Source organism: Bos indicus x Bos taurus, chromosome 15 (assembly GCF_003369695.1).
Source record: "Bos indicus x Bos taurus breed Angus x Brahman F1 hybrid chromosome 15, Bos_hybrid_MaternalHap_v2.0, whole genome shotgun sequence".
NCBI lineage: Eukaryota > Metazoa > Chordata > Mammalia > Artiodactyla > Bovidae > Bos > Bos indicus x Bos taurus.
Window position 1 is genome coordinate 27,890,728 of NC_040090.1, and position 23,789 is coordinate 27,914,516.

General features: G+C 51.0%; 1 protein-coding gene across 1 annotated transcript in view; it reads left to right on the forward strand.

Moving 5' to 3' along the window:
- The first annotated feature begins 4,679 nt into the window (after positions 1 to 4,679).
- Positions 4,680 to 23,789, forward strand: part of LOC113904883 (olfactory guanylyl cyclase GC-D-like) — a 42,688-nt gene continuing 23,578 nt past the window's right edge. Inside the window, 15 exon segments of the mRNA XM_027561967.1 lie at positions 4,680 to 5,433; positions 11,326 to 11,414; positions 11,416 to 11,601; positions 12,775 to 12,795; positions 13,495 to 13,585; positions 13,588 to 13,848; positions 17,250 to 17,334; positions 17,990 to 18,071; positions 18,206 to 18,342; positions 18,497 to 18,614; positions 19,578 to 19,658; positions 21,818 to 21,872; positions 21,875 to 21,993; positions 22,222 to 22,378; positions 22,690 to 22,839. Coding sequence (XP_027417768.1) covers positions 4,713 to 5,433; positions 11,326 to 11,414; positions 11,416 to 11,601; positions 12,775 to 12,795; positions 13,495 to 13,585; positions 13,588 to 13,848; positions 17,250 to 17,334; positions 17,990 to 18,071; positions 18,206 to 18,342; positions 18,497 to 18,614; positions 19,578 to 19,658; positions 21,818 to 21,872; positions 21,875 to 21,993; positions 22,222 to 22,378; positions 22,690 to 22,839 — 2,353 coding nt within the window. The 5' untranslated portion in view covers positions 4,680 to 4,712.

Below are 23,789 nucleotides of genomic sequence, written 5' to 3' on the forward strand. Positions count from 1 at the left end.
TCTAAAGATTACCCCCCCACACACAAAGTTAGAGCTAATAAATGAATTCAGCAAAGTTCCAAGACAAAATCAACAAACAAAAATAGTTGCATTTCTATATACTAGCAATGAACAAACCAAAAGGATAATTGAGAAAACAATTCCACTTACAATAGCATTAAAAAGATTAAAATACTTAGGAATAAATGTAACTCTATCAAAATCCCACTGGTGATGAAGTTTTGAAACTGGAAAGAGGTGGTGGCTGTACAACATTTTGAATGCACTAAAGTCATCTAATTGTATACGTTAAAGTGGTTAATCATATTTTGTCTAGGCAATATCCAGCTTGCTTCTCTTTCTTGTTTCCTCCCAAGATTTTACTTTTAAAGTTTTCAGATATCAACTTGAAAAAATTTTTCAGCTGACATCTATATGCTTATCACCTAGATTCTATCTATGATCATTTTACTGTTCTATTCTTTACTAGTCTTTATCACTAATCATCCATCTTTCTACTAGTCCATTTAATTTTCTAATACATTTCAAAGAAATTTTCATCATCAGTACACTTCACTCCTAAACATTTCAGCATTGTTGTTGCTGTTTACTCGCTAAGTTGTGTCTGACTCTTTTGCGACCCCATGGACTGTAGCTGGCCAGCTCCTCTGTCCATGGGACTTCCCAGGCAAGAATACTGGAGTGGATTGCCATTTTTTTCTCCATTGAGGACACTCTTTTTACTCAAGAATTAAGGAACGCATTCACAGGACTCCCCATCCTTGAAGACCTCTATGTTGGTTGTCCTTTGTAGGCCAGAGATGGCCATGGGGTGGGGGGGATGGTGGTGTGGATAACAGGAGGCCAGGTAGATGGCAGCACTTAACCATCAGAAACAATGATTTCTGGGACACTCCTGAGAGGAAAAAAGAATGGATGAGTGCTAGGGAAATCAACATCACTGAGCATCCCACCATATACAGCCCAGAGAGGTTGTATGGGGTATGTTCAATCCCTAGCACAAGGTAGATACTTGGTGTACTTAATAAAGGTCAACTTTGCCTTGGTAGGAGAAAGCAGGTGGCAAAGGAAGGGCTAAAAGTCCATTGGATTCTGGTGTCTATCTCCACATAAGTGAAAGTAAAAGTTGTTCAGTTGTGTCCGACTGTTTGCGACTCCATGGACTATGCAGTCCATGGAATTCTCCAGGCCAGAATACTGGAGTGGGTAGCCTTTCCCTTCTCCAGGGGATCTTCCCAACCCAGAGATTAAACCCATGTCTCCCATATTGCAGGCAGATTCTCTACCAGCTGAGCCACAAGGGAAGCCCAAGAATACTGGAGTGGGTAGCCTATCCCTTCTCCAGGGGATCTTCCTGACCCAGGAATCGAACCCTGGTCTCCTGCTTTGCAGGTGGATCCTTTACTAACTGAGTTATGAGGGAAGCCCCAAATTATAATAGAGGTTTTTCTGTCTTCTCTTTTAATGTGGACCTTATGTGGAGATTCTCAAGGACTTCTCTGATAGCTCAGTTGGTAAAGAATCTCCACATAAGGTCCACATTAAAACAGAAGATAGAACAACCTCTATTATAATTCCCAAAGAATCCATGTGGTATGATGAGCAGAAACCTGGACCCATAGGCAGCCCTACCACTTACTAGCTCTGTGGCCTTGGTCAAATTAACTCTCCAGGCTGTCCTTTCCTTATATATAAAGTAGGAATAATAATGATAATACCTGTCTCAGTTCGTTGTGCAAACAGTGCCCAGTACAGGGCTTGGCACGTGGTGGATGCTCAATAAGACCAGTTTCTGTAGGGCTCGCCCATCCTTTTTCCCTCCTGGGAGTCCTGGCCAGGTGTGGAGCTGTCCGGAGTGCTGAAGACATCCTCCCTACCTCCTTGCTTCCTTCCGTACCTCCCTCCCTCAGGTCCTCTCTCCTGCATTCCCTCCTTCCTTTCTGTGCTTGGCTCCCCAGAGCCCTAGGGTCTGAACAAATCGAATTTTCCAAGTGACTTCTTCAAGCCCCTGAGGGGAACAGGAGGGAATGAACCATATATGAGGCCCTCTCCACTGGCAGAAGTCTTGGAAAGATGACAGGAAGCAAGAGTGGTGACTGTGTGACTGTGTAGGCCAAGGTGGGAATGGAGGGGATTCAGGGTGAGGGTGGGGGTGGGGTGGTGTCCTAGGACAGAGTCTGCTTGGAGAGCTTGACATCTGAGGATCTCATTCAAGAGCCTCAGGATCTGCAAAGAGACAGTGAGTCATGCCCAACAGCACAGCATGGCAGGTGGGTCTTTGGGGAAGTTTCCCTGAATGAAGGCAAGAAAGACCAGGTTGGGAGGCAGGAGGGTGACCTTTGGATACTGGGGTCTAAGAAACCCCAGCTTTGACAGGAATCACCCACCCCTCTTCCCTGGAATATGTTGGTCACTTGTCTGTTAATGTAGCTAAAGGTAGCTTCATCTTTTTAGGTTATGGTAGTATGGAGTTTACTAGCTTCATACACTTGGCTCTATGAGCCACACTGTGGCTAATCCTTGGTGTCCACTTCCTTGAGACTAAAACTACAAATGGTCTCCCCTAGGAGGGTGGTGCATGAACCTATTGTGTTAGAGGTGGGAGCACTGGCAGCTCACACATTCCTGGGGAAGGGCTGGAGAGGGGATGCGGCCACCTTCAGAGATGAAAGTCACCTGTTTCCTGGTTTCTACTGACAACTAAAACATTGGAGATGAAGGATCTTTGGAGACCTAAATATCTAACTAAGCCCTCCCTGTACAGATGGTACAGAAAAGGATGTGAATTCTATCTCATGAGTCAGAGGTGGAGCTGGGGCTAAAGTCAGCTTCTGCCTTGGCCAGAGGCTGGCCTCGCTAAGGACCTAAGCCTTCTGTGACCCCCTACAGGCCACTGGCTGCAGGGTTTCCATGACACTGAGCAGGATCAACAGGGCTGAACGGCCAGGGGAGCCTGCAGCTGCTTTGTGGGATGGAGAAGTCCACACCCCTTCTGTACCCGGTTCCCTGTCTGTGCATAGAGGAGTTGCTTCAGACGCTTAGATCTCTAGGATTCTTCAGCTCTGATGTTCTAAGTGTTCAATAAAAGAGATGATTTTTGTCTTTGACTAGGAGTTGGGAGCCTGGCTCCAGTCTCAACTCAGTCTTAACTTTTGATGAGAATTTGGGCAAGTCGCTTGAGCTTCCCTGGTGGCTCAGACGGTAAAGCGTCTGCCTGCAATGCGGGAGACCCAGGTTCGATCCCTGGGTTGGGAAGATCTCCTGGAGAAGGAAATGGCACCCCACTCCAGTACTCTTGCCTGGAGAACCCCACGGACGGAGGAGCCTGGTGGGCTGCAGTCCACGGGGTCGCAGAGAGTCGGACACGACCGAGGTGTGCTTTGCCTTTGCCATTGAGCGAGTCGCTGCCCTGCCCAGAGTCAGTCCCCCATCCCCGCCCAAAAGGAGGATAAGTGATCTCTCCTCAGGGCCTCTAGAAGCACCAGGCAAAGCAGTGGATCACAGGTGCTTTGGGAGGTAGGGATTGAAGGGAGAGGTGCCTGTCATCAGTATTGGAAGCATATGTCTATGTTCCCACCAGAAAATGATTCGCTGTTTGTGAGCCCAGGACAAGCTAGCTGCTCCAAGGGGTTCGTCCCTTGGGGCAAGATGCTAAGAGAGAGACCACTTAGAGAATCACAGCGGAAGAGGAGGGAGTGTACAGAGGGTCCCTCAGAGACTGGTAGACGAGCAGCCGTCCCCGAGTCACCAGCCTCTGAGATGGGAGAAATGTAGCATCACAAGCCAGAAGGGCTCAGAGCTGGCCACCTGGCAACTGTCTTCTACAGATGGCGAGGCTGAGGTTTTGAATGGGGCAGGGGCAGGACTGAAACTCAGGCCTTCACTCCCTTGCCCAACTCCCTCTACCCCATGGTACATTTGCCTCCCCTCAGAGATCCAACGATGGTGATGATAGTGGTGGTGATAATGATAACTATTCCATTTAATAAGTGCCTACTCACCTACCTACTCACTGCCATGACCATCCCCACTGTAGCCCCTCGAGCCACAAACACACAATGGGGATGCTACCCAGACCCAGGCGCTGCTTGTGCTGTGGGGCCCTCGGAGTCCTGCAGAGTTAAGTGCTATGGATGGTGCTGGGTTTGAGAGGTAAGAGGCAGGGGAGGTTCAGAGGGAGAACTTGGCCCGCTTTGGAGGACGAGTGAAGGAAGAAATAATAATAGGTTGAAAGAGGTAAGATTTATTGAACATATAAGTACCAGGGACGGTGCTAAATGCCTCACCTTGCATCATTTAATCATCACAACAACTCCACAAGGTAGGTTTCATTATCCGAATTCTACAGAAGAGAAAAATGAAGCTCAGGAACTTCAGAGATTGGCCTAGCCACAAGGATGGGAAACAGTGAGTGGGTCTGGCTGGCTCTGACTCCGGAGTCCACACTCCAGCCTAGGACTGAGTGTGAGCATTGCAGACTGTGAGCCAGTTCTGGGAAGGAGGTTTAGGTCCCCAGATCTGGGGGTCTTTGGGCATCAAGGATCTGAATCCCTCATTTTTACCAATGAAGAGGATGAGGTTCTGGGGGCAGGAGGGGTGTCTGCCTCAAAGCCATGCAGGAAACACTGGCAGAGAATGCTAGAAAGCAAGCCTTGACTTTACCCCTCTTTTCCAGGACTGTGGGAAGGCCTTATCCTGAAGATTGGTCTCAGATGCTGCTGCATGTAAAGGCCCACCAACCCCACCCGGGCCTGTGGGGGTCCACTCTCAGCCTTCTGAGCACAGTCCCTTCCCTGCCACTTCTCTCTGTGCCACTTTGGGGTGCTCTCCTGTGGGCTGGCTCCCTCCCTGATCTGGCCTAGGGGACAGAGACCTTCACTCTGGGGGTGCTGTGTCCCTGGGGCTGCGACTCCATCTTTGCCCAGGCCCTCCCCAGTGTGGCTGCCCAGCTGGCTGTGGACCGAGCCAACTAGGACCCCTCACTGATGCTGGGCTCACGCCTGGCTTCCATGGTTCTTCCCATGGGTTGTGACAGCCCTAGTGCCCTGGCCACATTCCTGGCCCACAAGAACACCACGGCTGCTTTTGTGGGCCCTGTCAATCCTGGTTACTGCCCAGCTGCAGCTCTGCTGGCCCAAGGCTGCGGCAAGACCCTCTTCTCCTGGGCGTGTGGGGATGCAGGGGGAGGAGGTGGGCTGGTGCCCGCCTTGCCTTTGGCTGCCCACATGCTGCTCTCTGTCATGAGACACTTTGCCTGGGCTCATGTGGCCATCGTGTCCTCCCACCAGGACATCTAGCTGGCTACTGCCCGGCAGGTGGCCATGACTCTCAGGACACACGGGCTGCCCGTGGGGCTGGTGATCTCTCTGGGACCCAGGGAGCAGGGGGCCACGGAGGTCCTGAAGCAGCTTTGCAGTGTGGATGGCCTAAAAAGTAAGTGTATGTGGGTGCCTTCCTCCTACCCTAGCCCAGACTGCACATGGCTGGTGATGGGGAGTTTTCTTGTATCAGACACTAGGCTGAGCCCTTGACAACAGGCCCACATTTTACCCCAGAGCAGCCCTGTGAGCTATTAATAGTTCTGCTGCGGTCTGCACTTTGCAGCTCAGAAAAAGTATGTAGCAGACCCAAGTCACACAGCTGGCAAGCAGCACAGCTGGATTTTGAGCTCCAGTGTATGTGTCAGTTGAGGAGTGGGGGCCAAGGGCTTTCTTGGTTCCTGGTAGAGTGAAGAAAAAGATAGTGTAGTAGGACCTGAGCCCCAGGAAGGGTGTTAGAGCCATTCTTAGTTTCTTGAAGTTAGAGTCAGAACCTTCATGGATTTGTTGACTGATGGAAGACTTCCTGCATTCATCAAGTCCCTGCTCTGCTGGGAGCTGGGCTGCCTGATGAACGGGATAAATAGTGCCTTCTCTAGGGGATGACTGAGTGATGGAGACACAGGTGTATAAGCAGGAGATTATGATAGAGGTCACGGTCACCCCAGGGAGTGGAGGCCTGGAGAGCAACAGGAGTATGCGGCTGGGCCCTGGGGGAATCTGAGGAGGCTTCTTGGAGGAGGTGGCATTTGACCTGTCTTTAAGGAAGTAGCTGGGCATGGAGAGTCACAGTGGGGTGGGGTATAGGGGAGTGGCAGCCTCTGGAAGACAGAAGATGCTTAGTGTTCATCTGAACTAGAGCTTTTCCAAACTGTGGGTCATGGCCCATTTGGTCAAGAAACCAGTTTAGTGAATCAAGCCTAGCATTGCAGGAGACTTCCCTGGTGGTCCAGTGATTAAGTGCTTCCAATGCAGGGGATGCGGGTTTGATCCCTAGTCCCACAGGCCATGTGGCATCACAAAAAAATTTAAAAAGAATTTAAAAAAATATAGTACAAAGTGAATCTAATAGAAATTAATTAAAATCTAAAAAAAAAAAAAAAGACAAGCATTACAAAAAAAAGAGGAAGCGACTGAAATAGAAAGGGAGGGACAAGAACGGAACTGACTAGAGGAGGATAAAAGTGCTGAAGGTGAGAACGGCGGGCAGACAGCTGGGGAAAGTGTCACTCTGTGAAACTTCCAGTTTCCTGGGCCGCTCCTTTCCTATGCCCAGCTTTCAGAGCACCCCAAGCTAAAATGCGCTTCTTACTGCAGCGCTGGCAACAGTTTGAGAGCCACAAAGACCAAGCGCTGGGTTCTGTCTGTTTGGAATGCGAGGCCAGTGCCAGTGAGGAGGGCCAGGGTGGGCAGCCTCTGAGCTCGTGAGGCCCGTAGTGAATTAGAGACAAGTGGAGGGGGAGGCCTGGCCCACATGTGCCCACCGCCCCTCAACTGAGCCCAGTTTGACAGGAGGGGAAATGGGCTACTGAGACCTATTTCACAGGGTCGAGTGCTCTGTACCCACTGCATTCCAACATGGTCATGGAGCACTACTTTGCATGATCCTCGCTGGGCTCTGGGGACACAGAGAGGAACTGGCCGGGCACCAGCAGGGTGAGCTGAGTCTGGCGGAAGACAGATGTGCATACGGGAACAGAGGAGCCCAGAGCCTGGGGGGAATGATCTGCAGGGGTGTGGGCAGGGCTTCCCAGAGGAGGTGACGCCAGGGGAGGGCCTGAAATGGAAGTTGATGGCAGAGGAACTACTGACAGAGAGGTCGGCTAGAGCAGAGGAATGGAGGTAGCCTGGTAGCAGGGTTAAGGGGACGAGCAAGTTCTCTTCTGTGTGGCTGGAGCATGGCGGAAGTGGATGGGGGAAACCTCAGTAGACTCTTGTTCCACCCCTGTTGTAGGGGTTGAGTTCCAGCCATGGTGGTAACCAGAAGCCAGAGCAGTTAGGTGCACATTCTCTGATATCAGATTACCGAGATCCCTCTCCTGGACCCATTTCCTACCAGCTGTGCGACCTCAGGCAAGTCACTAAACCTCTCTGTGCTGTAGTTTCCTTGTCAGTGACATGACTTTAATGAAAGCCCTTACTTCATGGGGTTGTGAAAATGAGATGGACTATTGCAGGTAAAGGGCTTGACTGTAATCAACGTGGACTTTGATTTTTTTAACCTCCCCTAAGCAAAGGAGAAAAGGAAAGATATAAACATCTGAATGCAGAGTTCCAAAGAATAGCAAGAAGAGACAAGAAAGCCTTCTTCAGCGATCAATGCAAAGAAATAGAGGAAAACAACAGAATGGGAAAGACTAGGGATCTCTTCAAGAAAATCAGAGATACCAAAGAACATTTCATGCAAAGACGGGCTCGATAAAGGACGGAAATGGTATGGACCTAACAGAAGCAGAAGATATTAAGAAGAGATGGCAAGAATACACAGAAGAACTGTACAAAAAAGATCTTCATGACCCAGATAATCACGATGGTGTGATCACTGACCTCCTGACATCCTGGAATGTGAAGTCAAGTGGGCCTTAGAAAGCATCACTATGAACAAAGCTAGTGGAGGTGATAGAATTCCAGTTGAGCTATTCCAAATCCTAAAAGATGATGCTGTGAAAGTGCTGCACTCAATATGCCAGCAAATTTGGAAAACTCAGCAGTGGCCACAGGACTGGAAAAGGTCAGTTTTCATTCCAATCCCAAAGAAAGACAATGCCAAAGAATGCTCAAACTACTGCACAATTGCACTCATCTCACATGCTAGTAAAGTAATGCTCAAAATTCTCCAAGCCAGGCTTCAGCAATATGTGAACCGTGAACTTCCTGATGTTCAAGCTGGTTTTAAAAAGGGCAGAGGAACCAGAGATCAAATTGCCAACATCCGCTGGATCATGGAAAAAGCAAGAGAGTTCCAGAAAAACATCTATTTCTGCTTTATTGACTATGCCAAAGCCTTTGACTGTGTGGATCACAATAAACTGTGGAAAATTCTTCAAGAGATAGGAATACCAGACCACCTGATCTGCCTCTTGAGAAATTTGTATGCAGGTCAGGAAGCAACAGTTAGAACTGGACATGGAACAACAGACTGGTTCCAAATAGGAAAAGGAGTTCGTCAAGGCTGTATATTGTCACCCTGTTTATTTAACTTATATGCAGAGTACATCATGAGAAATGCTGGACTGGAAGAAACACAAGCTGGAATCAAGATTGCCGGGAGAAATATCAATAACCTCAGATATGCAGATGACACCACCCTTATGGCAGAAAGGGAAGAGGAACTCAAAAACCTCTTGATGAAAGTGAAAGTGGAGAGGGAAAAGTTGGCTTAAAGCTCAACATTCAGAAAACGAAGATCATGGCATCTGGTCCCATGACTTCATGGGAAATAGATGGGGAAACAGTGGAAACAGTGTCAGACTTTATTTTTCTGGGCTCCAAAATCACTGCAGATGGTGACTGCAGCCATGAAATTAAAAGATGCTTACTCCTTGGAAGGAAGGTTATGACCAACCTAGACAGCATATTGAAAAGCAGAGACATTACTTTGCCAACAAAGGTCCGTCTAGTCAAGGCTATCCATATATGGATGTGAGAGTTGGACTGTGAAGAAGGCTGAGCGCTGAAGAATTGATGCTTTTGAACTGTGGTGTTAGAGAAGACTCTTGAGAGTCCCTTGGACTGCAAGGAGATCCAACCAGTCCATTCTGAAGGAGATCAGCCCTGGGATTTCTTTGGAAGGAATGATGCTAAAGCTGAAACTCCAATACTTTGGCCACCTCATGCGAAGAGTTGACTCATTGGAAAAGACTCTGATGCTGGGAGGGATTGGGGGCAGGAGGAGAAGGGACGACAGAGGATGAGATGGCTGGATGGCATCACTGACTCGATGGACGTGAGTCTGAGTGAACTCCGGAAGTTGGTGATGGACAGGGAGGCCTGGCGTGCTGCGATTCACGGGGTCGCAAAGAGTCGGACATGACTGAGCGACCGATCTGATCTGATCTGTTGTGTGGATTAGCTCCCCCTTGTGGCCAAATGAAGAAAAGCGCCTCAAGAGAAAGGAGAAGCTGAAATAGAAGCACGGCAGAGGGGAGGGGACCAAGATAGTCCCGGTTTTGTTTCCATTCAGTCCTGGTGGATCTTTCTCCCAGGGCCCTACCCACTATTTGGGGGGCAGAGAGGGGTGGCTCGAGGCCATAGCCCACATATCATGGCCACCTAGGAGTCAGCAGAGTCCAGGGTTCCTGGCTCCGTCTTCTTTACGAAGGCCCCCTATTCCTGGATAGGAATCCCTCCTCACCATGGAGACCCTTGGCCTTTCTTGATTGCTCCATATTCCTGGATTTTTCTGGAGAAGCAATTTCAGTAGGAACCTGGCCCCAGCTAAAACAAGTGGTGGCCCTTTTTTGGCAGGGGTTGCAACCTTTGTCAGGAACCCAAGATGCAAAAACCTTTACTTGGGCAACTACATGGGGCCCTTATTTGGGGCAGGATTCTCTTCTGTCCTGGATGCTTGGGGATGGAATTGCCTGCTTTATGATCATGGGCTTCGTTTCTGTTACACAGGCCAAGGGGAATGTATTCATGTTTTCTCAGACCTTGAGGATGCCCTCATCCACCGTTGAGATTACAAGCCAATGATAAATGGATAAACAAAATGTTTATACAATGGAATATTGTGCAACAGTAAAAATGAATGAAGTACTGATACAGGCTATCATATGGGTGAGCCTGGAAAACATTATGCTAACTGAAAGAGGCCAGACATAAAAGGCTGCATATTGTACAATTCTATTTACATGAAATGTCCAGAAGAGGCATATTCATAGAGAGAGAAAGTAGATTAGTGGTTGCCTGGGGTTAGGAGAAAAGAGAAATAGGGAGTAACCGGTATTGGGTATAGGATTTCTTTCTGAGTGATGAAAATGTTCTAAAATTAAATAGTGGCAGTGGTTTCATAACCTTATGCATAAAACTCCTGAGTTATACCCTTTTTAAAAGGTGAATTTTATGATATATGAATTATCTAAAATTTTAGAAAATGTTAAAATATAGAAAGATTATAAGTTGGAAGCCAGCCTTCCTGAGTTCCAGGACTGGCTCTATCACCCTGGTAGCTGTGTATCCTGGGGAAAGTCCTTAACCTCTCTGTGCCTTGGTTTACTCATCTGAGAGTAGAGATAATGATGAACATACTTCTTTTTTTAATATTTAGTTTTATTTGTTTATTTGGCCGTGCTGGGTCTTAGCTGTGGCCTATGAGGACCTGGGCTGTCGCACTGGGACCACGGCATCTTCGGCACTCGACCACCAGGGAAGTCCTAAACATACTTCTTCGTTTTGTTGTTAATTGAACGAGTAAATGTTTGTTAAAGTACTTTAGGACAACACATTACAAGATGTCAATAAATATTAGCAATTTTCAGAGCCAGTGGCACAGGGAGGGTGAAAATTTGATCAGAATTACTCGGTGGGAAGATTGGAAGGTACATGTTAATATAAATTTATCCTCAGATGAGGGGATTTTTTTTCACCAGATTAAACCCGGATTTATCAGTCTTAGCTGTTACTGTTGCGGGGGCATCAGATAAAGGGAAAATCCCTCTTCCCCCAGACTGAGGCTTTCCTGGTGGCTTAAACGGTAAAGAATCCGCCTGCAGTATAAGAGACCTGGGTTCGATTCCTGGGTTGGGAAGATCCTCCTGGAGGAGGGCATAGCAACCTACTCCAGTATTGTTGCCTGGAGAATCCCCATGGACAGAGGAGCCTGGCGGGCTACAGTCCATAAGGTTGCTAAGTCGGACATGACTGAGCAACTAAGCACCGGACTGAGGCAGTGGGAGGAAGGGAGGGGCAGCAAGGGGGGCCGGCTGGATCTGCGAGTTGCCGTTGCTCTCCAGGGCCACAGAAGCTTGGGGAAGGCCTGGAGGGTGAGCCCCGGCCTCTCCCCCAGCTGTGGTGCTGTGCATGCACTCAGCGCTCCTGGGCGGCTCTGAGCAGACTGCCCTGCTGAGCAGGGCGTGGGCCCAGGGCCTGACAGACGGGGAGGCTGGTCTTCCTGTCCTACGACACGCTGCTCTTCACCTTGCCCGCCTGTGACCGCTCCTATCGGGCCCTGGGCGCTGGTGGGCCCCTGCAGGAGGCGTGCGATGCAGTGCTGACCGTCAGCTTGGAGTCCAGCCTCAGAGACAAGGCCTTTGAAGCTTCTGGGGCAGATGGAGAGGCAGCTGTGTATCTGGAGCCAGCAGGCTGGTTGGCTCAGACCCTCAAGGGATCCAAGGGGCAAGGGTGCAGGCCGGCGCGAATGTCCCTCACCCACCCGGCCAACCGGTTCCTTCTCCACTGTGGGCACATGGCCTGTCCCTTATCTGACAAAATGTCTTGCTCTGTCTGTCTCTTTCTATCTCTTATATGTGTGTGTGTGAGCGTGTGTGTGTGTGAGCGTGTGTGTGTGTGAGCGTGTGTGTGCATGTGTGTGTATGAGTGTGTGTGTGTGTGTGTGTGTGAGCGTGTGTGTGTGTGTCTGTCCATCTCATTTCTTTCTCGTGTCTCTCACTCTCTTGGCCACTTTGTTGATTCTCCTTCTCTTGTGTCTCTCTTGCCTCCATTTTTCTGTCTTCAACTTGGTTTCTCTGATTCCCATCTCCAGCCCATCTGCTCTTTCTCTCACACACATTCTTCCTCTCCTTTCCCCACATTTCTCTAACACACTGTGGAGGTCAGAAAGAGAGAGTGATGGAAGTATGGGAGAGCGGGAAGGGTTTCTGAAGTCACTGCTGTGGATCTGAAGAGTATGGGTGGTTGGGGACGTGGCTGCCGGCTCAGTTTTGGTTCCTAGGACTCGGCTGCCTGAGTCTCTCCCAGGATGGCTACTTCCTGGTGATAAGAAGCCAGTAGTGCCTGGAGGTGGTGATGGGAATGTGGATGATGATGGAGGGTCATTCAACCAGTCATTCATCTGACAAATGTGGGTTGAGTCCCTTTCACGTGGCTCTGTGCCAGGCATCAAGGCTGTGAGGATGGGTAGACAGCCTTGGCCTTCAAGAAGCTTCCATTCTGTTAGGGTGAGACTGACACTAACCAAGCAACTTAATAAACAACTTCAAGTAGTGACTGTGTCATCAAGAAAGTAAAACAGGATAGAGTGACAGAGAGTAACTGGGATGGAGTAGTGGCAACGAGAGACAGGACCGGCAGAGAAGTTCACGTGGAGGAGGCGCACTTGAGCTGAGTTTTGAATGATAAAGAGGCAGTCAGGTGAAGATCTGAATGGCAAGCAACCAAGCAGGGCAAACAGCAAGTGCAAAGGCCCAGAGGCAGAGTGAGCATCAGTGGCCAGAGGAACAGTTGTGGGAGCGTGGAGTGGTGGGACTGTCATGAGTGATGGGGAGAGGGCTCCGAGGTGAGCTTGGGGCCCAATCGTGTGAGGCTTTGTAAACTGGGTAAGGCATCTGAAGTTATCATAAGTGAAATGGGAGACAACCAGCAAGGTTTAAGTAAGAAATTATTTATGTTTTTTTTTTTTTTTTAATATGGTTTGCTTGCTTTGTTGCGAGTGGTCTGAAGAGGGCTGGATGAAGCAGGGAGGCCCTTGGGAGGCCCTTAGGAGGTTCCTATGTGGTTCAGGTAAACAGTGAAGGGGGTTTGGACCCAGAGGGCAGGAGTAGAAGTGGTGAAAAGTCAGTTAGACTGGAAACAAATTCTGATATAAACCTAAAAAGATTTGATGATGAACTGAAGAGAGAGAGAGACAGGAATTGGGAATCAAGCCTAGGCTTGAGAAACTGGACAGGTGGTAGTTCCAGTTCTTCAAATTTGGGAGGAATGGGGTTTGGTGCAGTAGGGCCACGAAGAACCGTGCAGAATTGGGAGTTTGTTTTAGAAGTATTAGGTGAGTGGCGAGGGTGGTGGTGGCAGCCGGCATGATGGTGGTGACCATGGAGATGCGGAGGCTTCTGAGTGGGGACTGAGGTAATGGTGGGACTGAAGAGAGGACTGTGTTGTGGATGGGGAAAGGGGATGGTGATTCAAACAACTGCTGAGGGCAGGAGGGCCAGGACTCAGAAATATCTGGGAGGCTATGACGGGGGGTTATGGAGCTGAAAGAGCGTCTCTCCCTCAGGTGTCCCTGCTCTTTGGAACCATCTCTGATGCTGTTGTCCTGCTGGCCCACGCCCTGAACCGCTCTGAGATCCATGGGGCAGGACTCTCAGGGCCCACTTGGGGGACCACACAGGGCCTCTGGATGTGGCTGGCTTTAGCCAGAGGATCCGGATAGATGGGAAGGGGAGGAGGCTGGCTCAGTACGTCATTTTGGACACAGATGGTCAGGGAAGCCAGCTGGTTCCCACCCACATCCTGGGCACAGACCCATGGCAAGTGAAGCCCCTGAACAGAGCTGTCCACTTTCCAGGAGGAGCCCCTCCAGCTCACAACTCCAACTGCTGGTTTGACCCTAATGCACTATGCATAAGAGGTAATTCATCATCTATCCATCCACCCATCCATCCATCTGTCCACCCATCCATCCATCTGTCCATCCATTCATCCATTTCTCCACAATCCATCCATCATTCATTCACTCATCCATCATTCATCAAGGCTCTCCATGTGGACAGTCATGTGAGGAGCAGGAACAAGGAAGAGACTTGAACAGCCACTGAAAAGACTGAACCAGGGGTTGTGAAGCTCCAGGGAAGCCTAGCAAGGCCACCCCTCAGCCCAGCAAGCTAAAGCATGTGTAGAGCACGTTCCCACCTCTCAGCTCTCCTAAACTTCGCCACAGCTTTGTGACAGGGACACTATCCTCTATGGGCCCCAGTGGAGAACTGAAGCTCAGAAAGTTTAGGTAACTTGCCTAAGGTTACACAGGGGGCCCCAAGTCCATCACCTCCAAGGGCAAGATCCCCTTTACCTTATGACCACTGGGGAGTGTGAGACACGAGACCCACACATTCTCGTTTCTGAGATTCACCCACCCAGGCGTTGATCGCTGATGAAACTGCACTGACACACAAGCGCACAGGTGGAGATGAGCACACTCCTACGTGTGTACCAAGTGCACCCGCAGCTCCTCATGCACTCCTAGTTGCAGTGGCTGCTGTTGGGGGTAAATTCAGGTCTGACCAGGCTTGCTGACATCCCTGCCTGCCCCAAACCTTCAGCAGCCACTCCCCTACCCCACGACCCAGACCCTGCTGTCCTTTCTGCCCCATCTCCTGATACTGTTCCTCTTTGTCTTTCCCCTAAACACATGCCACCCTTTCCAGCCTCCCTAAACATGTGTGTTTTCCTCATCCTGGAATGCTCTGGCCTTGCCTGGCTAAATCCTTTTTTTCCTTCCAGAATAACTCTCCAGTCTGAGCCATGGCGGGTGGAGGGGGCGGGGTGTGTGTGCTACCGCGGTGCTCCCCACAGTGTCTGGGGGCATAGCTTCCTAGGGTGTGTGTCCTGTGTTGGGGAGACCAGTGCCATCTGTCCCCAGGCTAATAATAGGAGGTCAACAAAGAAAGTTTCACCCAGTTGTTTCTTTGCCTCCTTTCTTCTACAAATATTGACTGAAGATTTACTGTGCTCAGCCCCAGGGAAGGACGAATGAATGAAACATTGTCCCTGCACTGGCTTAGCGCACCTGCCTTCCTCCCCCGGTGAGCTCCATCACGATGCTGGTAGTGACTCTGAATCTTATCTGCTGTTGTATCTTCAGTTCTTGGCATTGAACTCAGCACACAGTGCTCTAGAAATGTTTGCGGAGGGATTCATTGAATGAATGAGCAAACTCCTGTCAGAGGGTAAAGTCTGTGAGCCAGGGCTGGTGGAGGTGTTTATGAAGACCTCCATCAGCCTCTGGCTGCCCTTGTCACAGTTTCGGCCACATTGTGTGGTGTTATCTCTGCTGTCCCTGTCTCTGCCACCAGACAGAAGCCCCCGGAGAGTGTAGCCTGGGGCTGGTCTTCAAGAACATCTGCTCTATGAGGGAGGGACGAGGCTTCATTCAGGTTTCTGCCACCGCTCAGCAGCCCCTCTTGCCTGGATGCCTAGATGGCGTCTTCAACTTGACGTTGTCTGAAACTGAACTCTGGATCTGCCCCCAGCCTCCTCCCATTCTCCTCCCCAGCATTTCCCACTGCAGGTGACGGCAACCCCATCCTCCCTAAGGCTCAGGCACCCTCGTCTCCCCACACCCAAGGCCCAGCCTATCAGAACACCCTGGGGGCTCCATCTTTAGAATTTGCCCAGAAGCAGAGCCCTGCTCACCACTCCCCTGCCTCCTCCTTGGTCCAGACCCCATTATCTCTTGCTGGATTACCACAGCAGCCTCCCAACAGGCCTCTGTGCTTCCGCCCTTGTCTCTGGACCTCACCATGGCAGTTGGAAGATCCTTGGAAAATATTTTAATAGAGCGGGCTTTCCCCTGCTCAGAGCCTGCAGAGGCTTGCCTCCCCAGAGTACAGCCAGAACCCTTGCCACCCTCGGCTCCCTGCCCTCCGTCTTCCTCCCATTGAACACACCAGCCACGCTCCTGTTTCTTTGTGTTTGCTGACTGCTTTCCTGTCTATGCTTCCTCTCTTACCTCCTCCAGATCAGGAGTCAAGCCTCCTTCCTGGGTGAGGGGCAGGGCGGGCGGTGGTTGGGAACCTAGGCTCTGCCACTCAGAGACAGTTGCCTGTCTTTCTGTTTCCTCTTCCATGGAATCATGATCATACCTACTTCCAGAGGTCACTGTGCAGAATACTCAGTTGAAATATGTGACATCCTTAGAACAGGTGTTTAGTGCAATACAATATACAGGAGTACAATAAATGGGCTTCCCTGGTGGCTCAGTGGTAAAGAATCCACCTGTTAATACTAGAGATACGGGTTCAATCCCTGGGGCAGAAAGATTCCCCTGGACAAGGAAATGGCAACCCACTTCAGTATTCTTGCCTGGAGAATCCCATGGACAGAAGAGCCTGACAGGCTACAGTCCATGGGGTTGCGAAAGTGTTGGACAAAACTTAGCGACTAAACAACAGAATAATATGTGCTACAAGCTATTTGCTGCTGTTATTATTATCAGGACAAAATTGGAGGAGGCTCATCTCATCAGAGGGCAGACAGACAGTGCTGTCCTTCAGCAAAAGGAAGGAAGGGAAGGAGGCAAGGAAGGAAGAAGAGATGGTCCCCCCACTTGTGTGACAGTGGAGATCATTGTCCTCTCTCCAGAATAGGGCCTGGCATTTTGCCACCTTGCTGATGCCCAAGTGGCCCTCCCCACCTTGCCCACCAGTCCCAAGAAGACTTTACACACCCAATCCTGATATGAGAGCTAGAGAGATTAAGATTCAGTGTTAAGATTCAGGCTCCTCTAACAGTCAAAGTCAATGACACTGAAAATGGCTGCTGAAATAGGTAACGAGCAGCCCATGGTCGGGGTTATGTAAGAAGCAGAATAATCATTGATAGGGATCTACCATTTTTATTCAATATCTTGCCTGTCTAGCCCCTGTGTAAGGTGCCCAGGGGCCCCAAGTTGAATAAGAAACAGGCCCTACTGTCCAGCTGCTCTCAGTCTAGTGGGAAGAGCCCAGCATCCTGGCAGATGAGGGCCAGAGTGTAGGACAGTCATGGGGTCTGTGCGGGGTCTGTGCAGGATCTGTGGGGCCCCTGCGGCCAGGAGCCTGAAGTGAGAACACTAAGAGCAGTGCTGGGAATCAAACGTGTGTGTGATGGCCAGGCCACAGTCCGGGGCCATTCTGTGCCTTCCCCGGGAGGGCTGGCACTGGGAAGGAGTGTGTCCCCATGTGCCAGTAGGTGCAGGAGCTGAGTGAAGGGGCTGAGCTCCTGTGTGGTTGTTAATTACTGTTGGGACTCATGCCGCCCCTGCTTCCCACACAGGTCAGCAGCCCCCTGGAGGCCTCCTCACGCTGGCCCTGGCCTGTGTCCTGGTGCTGGCTGGTGGGGCCCTCACTTGCCTCATCAGGTAAGATCCTGGTCTCCTGAGTCTTCATCTGCCCTCTGTGCCCCCGACCCCGCTGGGCCTCCTGACTGTGTATACAGCCCTGGCATCTGCAGGGAATTTCATCCCAACCTTCATCCCAACCTCAGGACTGCCCACCCTCCTGTCCATTCTAGAGCCTCGGTCAGGGCCCTGTCAAGGTGGGCATGCCTCATGGGAGGTCCTTAGAGACCTGAGGAAGAAGCCTGGGACCTCGGACAAGACTCCATCCTTCCTGAAGCTCAGGCTACACACCTGTGCATTGAGGGCTTGGTCAGGATGACCTCAGAGTTCTTCAGCTTTGAAAACAATCGTCTGGGCCTGAAGTCCTCTGTGCTCCCTGAGCCTCAGTGACATCCAAGAGGGACAGCCCTCTGCCCCTAGGTGGGTTGGAAACACCGAAGCTGGGGACCAGAAGACACATGAGGCCTGGGGTGCATCCAGCCCTGAGCCGGACCTAGGGGCTCTGAGGGGACAGTGCTCAGTGGTGCCTTCTCAGCCCAGCAGGGACTGATGGGGCAGACAGGCAGGGAAACGGGGAGGACCAGGAGGGCTCTGGATCAGAGGCAGCTCTGAGGAGCCAGATGGGGGGAGTGACGACAGCTCCATCTTCTCTGTCCTGCACTTTGGTCACCTCCAGATGGAGAATCTGGCAGCTGCAGCTGATGCGGGGCCCCCACTGGATCCTGCTGATGGCCCAGGAGCTCACCTTCATCCAGCAGATGGGTGGGTGGGCAGGCACCAGGCTGCAGCAGCAGGCACTAGGCTGAGGGGTGCAGGCACCAGGCTGGGGGAAGGCGGGCACCAGGCTGGGGGGTGGGCAGGGCGTGGCAGAGCTGCTCTAGCTCTTGACCACACCTACTGCCTCCAGAGGCTGCACATGGACAGTGTGAGCAAATCAAGAAGTATGGCAGACGGCAGGAGCCTGAGGTCTATGGCCCAGTGGTCAGCAAGGAGCCTACAGGCCCCCCAGGAGCCCGCCAACATGGCTCTGTAACCAGGTGAGGGCCCCTGCCACCCCCAGGCCCAGGTTTTGAGAGCTCTTGTCAGTTTGGGAGAAGCTGAGGGAATCCAGAGCATCTCTGTATGCCCCATTCCTAGGAAACCGAGGCTGAGGGACAGACAGTGACTTTTCTGGGTCTCACAGCAAGTCGGTGGCAGGGCTAGAAGTGGGAAGCAGGGCTTCCAACTCCCAGTCACCCATGTTTTGTGACCTGACCTTGGGAAACAACCAGTCCCCGGCCACTTGGACCCGGGCATTGCTGGTATGAGTCTGGCCCAGGACCTCTCTCAGCACTGGGCCAACTGGGCTTTGGAAAGGGGTGGTGCGGTCTGGGGTCCCCAAGGCCCTGAGTGTGGGGCAGCACCCAGGCCCAGGACAGCCTCTGGGCAGAGCTTGGGTCACCAGCTGGCAGGACAGAGGTGAGACCAGTCAGATACTAAAGTTGCTGAGGACACTATGATTTCTCTAGACCTGGCTTCTCAAATCCAGCAATTAACTGATCTCTGACTCTCCTGTTCTGTGTCTCACGGTGGATGAACCAGGTTAATAGCTTCTACGGGAAGCCACATGAGGCTCGTGCTCCTTCTTTCCACCTTCTCCCTCGGAGAATCCCATCTTTTTTCTCTTCTGCTGAAGGGAGGCTTTAAGGGTGTACAAAACATGTTTTGACTGCTCCACGAAAGCACTTCAGGCCAGACTGAGGAGGCAGGAATCCACCAGTGATGAGAGGAGAGAGGGCGAAGGTTACAGAAAGTTCTGGGCGAGGACTGAGCCCCAGCTTGAGGGGCTCTGCCTCTCTCACCCTCCCCTCCTCCCCTAGGGTCTCTGGGTCTCAGAGCTCCCCTCACTTTGCTGGGTTTGGAATGTTGCAGGTGCCCAAGGCCAGGAGCTAACATGTTTTCTCTCCACGATCTTGTTAGCCTTCTTCATGTAGGTGAGGATATCATCCTGGCTTTACAGAGCTGGGACATGAGGCTCAGAGAACTGAAGTCCCTTGTCCAAGGTCACCGAGCTAGAAAGTGGTGGAGTAAGGACTGGATCTTGGGTCTGTCAGCTGAAGAAGACAGAGTCTAACTTTTTGTTTCCAATGGCCAGGCTCTTCCTGGCTTGGAGCACACAGAAAGAACACACATATGGGGAAGAAGCCGAGGCTGAGAGCGGTGGAGGAGTTGACTCCAGTTGGGGACCAGCAGTGGATAAACTTTTGCTGTCTTTTCTTAAACAGGGAGAGTTGGTGTGGCTAAAGAGATTTGAAGGTGACACAGCCCCTGAGCTGCGGCCAAGCTGCCATAGAGTCCTCAGAAAGGTAGGGCAGAGGGCGTAGAGGGTGGGCTGTGGAGGGGTGCTGTCAGGAGACCTCTACTGGTCTGGATTGGTCCCTACTCAATGCAGAAGCTCCTAGCCTCCAAAAAGGAAGGACTTACTATTATCATGATCACTGGCCCATTGTCATGACAGATATGCACCATCGCTGTCACCATCCCACACCAGCATCCCCCATGTCACACCCCCACCCCATATGCTCATCATCGTGACAACCAGGGCACAGCCATCTCCACCACTATCATCACAGGGTACAATCAGCACCGCTAAAGGACCTCATCTTGCACCCTTCATCCCTCCACGTATCTGTTCATCTGTCCACTGCTTTTTGAGCACCTTCTATGCTCTGGGCTTTGGAGACACAGCACTGGAGAAGAGAGACAGGATCCCTTCCCTCGGGGAACTTCCAGCCACTTGTCATCACTACTCACATAAGCCCCTTCACCTCTGAGATTATCACCATCCTGAGAAGCACTGTGGGATGGAGGGCAGAGCATAAGATTTGAGTCAGGAAGATCCCAGATGGAATTCTGCCTGGGACACTTAGTTTTCCTGTAAAATGGAGCTAATAAAATGGGAATTAGGAGGGCTGGAACGCAGGAGTCCTGGGTTCAATCCCTGGGTCGAGAAGATCCCCTAGAGAAGGGAATGGCAACCCACTCCAATATTCTTGCCTGGAGAATCCATGGACAGTGGAGCCTGGCAAGCTACAGTCCTTGGGGTCACAAAAAGTCGGACACAACTGAAGCGACTTAGCACACACAGAGAGAGTATATAGAATAACCTAGAACTGTCTCTGGCAAGAAGAGTACCTTTAGTAAATGGTGAATTTTATTAATATTTCCAATATCATGTCATCTGAAATCAAATTCAGAGAGATTAATTGATTAGAGATTAGTTTAGACATTCCCCCGTGGGCATCTTACAACTGAGACGTGTAGATGTTTCTTGAAAGAAAAGGTCCTATATGTGGTCAAATGAGTTTAGAAATTGCTTGGCTTAGGCACAGAACTTCTCAGAACATTTAATAAGTCTGTTTCAGTTATCTGTGACTGTGTAACAACTTATCCCAAAATTAGCGGCTTAAAACATCAACCATTTTACAATATCTTACAATTTTGTGGTAGGAAATTTGAGCAGGGCTCAGCCAAGCAGTTCTTCTGTTCCACTTGGCCTTGACTGGGGGTTTCTCGGTGGTTTCTTGATGCCTTGGCTGGGCAGTTGGAAAAGCATACTCAACAGAACCTGCTTCTCCACTCAGTATTGTCTCAGGGCCTCTCCATATGATCTCACCCGTGGGGTGACTTGGGATGGAGGGACTTTTTATGAACATTTAGTCCTCCAACAAAGAGGGCTCCAAGAAACAGGAAATGGAAGCTGTCAGTCTCTTAAGACCTAGACCCAAAACACACAAGTTCACTTCCACCATGTTCTACTGGCCAACGCGGATTCAAAGGGAGGGGTCAGAGGCCCAACCTCTTGCTGGCAGCAGGGTTAAAGGATTTGAAGCCATTCTTACCTCATCACATATACTAATAAGCATGCAAATCCCTAAGGAGGTAGGGAGAGTATTCAGGTTTCCCTCACTTAGCTGATCCCTGAACTGTATTTGAGAGGAGAGCCATGCCAGACAATGTTTCCCTCTTTCCTGCTCAGGCAAATGCTAGCCTAGCTGACGGGGTTTGAGTTCTCTGACCTGCTGGGCTGCTTTCTGCTTGTTCCTGATCCCTTCGGTTCTTCTCCTCATCTGTCTCTGAGTCTTGGGGAGAGATTTTACAGTTTTACAGGCCATGATGTCACTTAGGTGGAGAATAGGCCTAGATCCATATTCTGTGGTGTATTGAGTTATTCATCCATGATGCTTCCACGCCCTCATTTCACTGGCTCATCCATCTGTCCATCCCTCCATCCATCATCCATCCACACACTCATCATCCATCTACACATTTGTCATTAATCCATCATCCACCCACTCATCTTTTATCTGTACCATCCATTCATTCATCCATCCACCCATCACTTCCATCCAACATTTCTGAGGCCTCTCTGTGTTCAGCCCTGTGCTGGGTTCTAAGTACAGGGGGCCAGATGTCCACCCTTTGAGAGTCCCCAGGGGCTGCTAAGGTGCCCTTGTGCTGGAAGATGTGGGAGCTGCAGCATGAGAACATCACCACCTTCCAGGGCTTCTTCGTGGCCCCTGGGTTAGTGGTCTGGTGTTGGAGCACTGTGCTCTGGGCAACCTGGAGGACCTGCTGAGGAATGAGGCTCTGCAGCTGGACTGGACCTTCAAGGCCTCCCTGCTGCTGGATTTGATCCATGTGAGACCCCTTCCCAGGCCTGGAGGTGTGGGGGCAACAGGGAGGGAAGGGAGACAAGAGAGGCTCATTTCCCAGGCCTCATTTTCCACTTTGTCTTATTGAGAAAAATCTGAACAGTGTGGCAAAGGGTGAAGGGACGCAGGGAGATTTCCTGGGAATTCTGAGAGAAGCAGGAGTCCTTCTCATTCACCACAGTCCTAAGGGACCCTCATGATTCCACTCTACTAGGGGGTGCGGTATCTACACCGTCAGCGTTTCCCTCATGGCCGCCTCAAGTCCCAAAACTGTGTGGTGGATGGGCGCTTTGTGCTGAAGGTCACTGACCACGGTTATGCAGAGCTCCTGGATGCTCAGAGGGCTCCCCGCCCCCAGCCAGCCCCAGAAGGTCAGCTCAGGGGTGGGCAGGGGGCTGCCAGTAGGTGCTGAGGCCTCTGTTTAAGCCAGGCGCTTGGAGGGAAGGGGAGAGGGGGAGATGCCTGGTCCTCCAGCACTTCCTGTGGTGTGACCTGGAGTGGATGGCTTTTTCTCTCTGAGCCTCAGGACCCTTACCTGTGAATGGGGGAGGGCAGAAGCACCTCCCTCCTCTGGGACTGTAGGGACAGGGCAATGGCACAACATGTGTGAAGCACCCACCCAGCTTGGCCAGCTTGGATGGTCCGCCAGTGACGGCCGTGTGGTCCTGCCTTGTGACTGCAGAGCTGCTGTGGACAGCTCCAGAGCTACTGCGGGGACCCAGAGCACCCAGGCGGGGCACCCTCAGAGGAGACACCTTCAGCATCGGCATTGTCCTGCAGGAGGTGCTGACTCGAGGCCCGCCCTACGGTTCCTCGGGGCTCCCAGCGGAAGGTACATCATCCTCCTCCTCTTTCCTCGGCCTGTCTCTAGCAGAGTCCCCACATAGTTGAGTAGCTCTGTGAGCATCAGGAAATCAGGGCCTGAAAAAAACCACAGAGACACACATGCCTGATTTGATGACAAGAAATGGGTTTCTTTGGCTTAAGCCAAGCAGCCTTTAGCAGCTACCAAAATGGCAGCTCACCATTTCTAGAACTAAAAACATTGGTTTCTGGGTGAAAGCCAAACCCCTTTCTTCCTCTCCCAATGTTATTGCCATGTCCAGAGGTGGTTATGCCCTAACCATCCAGCTGCCCAGCACAGATTTCGCGTCTATGGAGACCTCAGTTCTTCCCCTGGATCACTTACTGCATGACCGTACACTAATTACTTACCCTCTCTCGGCCTCAGTTTTCCCATCTTTAGAGTGAGGATTAAATTTTAAAATGTCAGGCATCCAATCCCTGTCAGATGTCACCAATCTTCTGGGTGTTTGGGGACTTGGTCTTCTGCTTGAGTGGGGCTCCTCGAAGCACATCTTTGTGCTTCTGGGGTAATCACTCACACCTTCCCCATCAGCACCTGGTCTTACACATTTTTTTCTCTTCAGACCCCAGTGCCAGGGCCCAGCTTCAGAAACACCACCTCTGAGTCGGTTCTCTCTCAGGGCTCCCTGGGCTCTGTGCTGCTCTTTCAGTAGCCTGTGCCCCCCTGCCCCCCGGCTGCTTCTGTCCAATCCCGGGGACCTGTCCCACGGATACCCTGCATTTCAGCCCACAGCACAGGCAGTAATGGAGTGATGGAGCCCCCTTTCCTCCCACCCCAGATGGAGAATCTGTACCTCACAGGGAGGCCTGGCCTCACTTCTTTTCTCCACCAAAGTATTGCTCCATGAATCATGAGCATTCCAGGTCCCAAATTTATGGGGTGGAGGAGTGGGAAGGGGAAGGGCTTGGTCACAC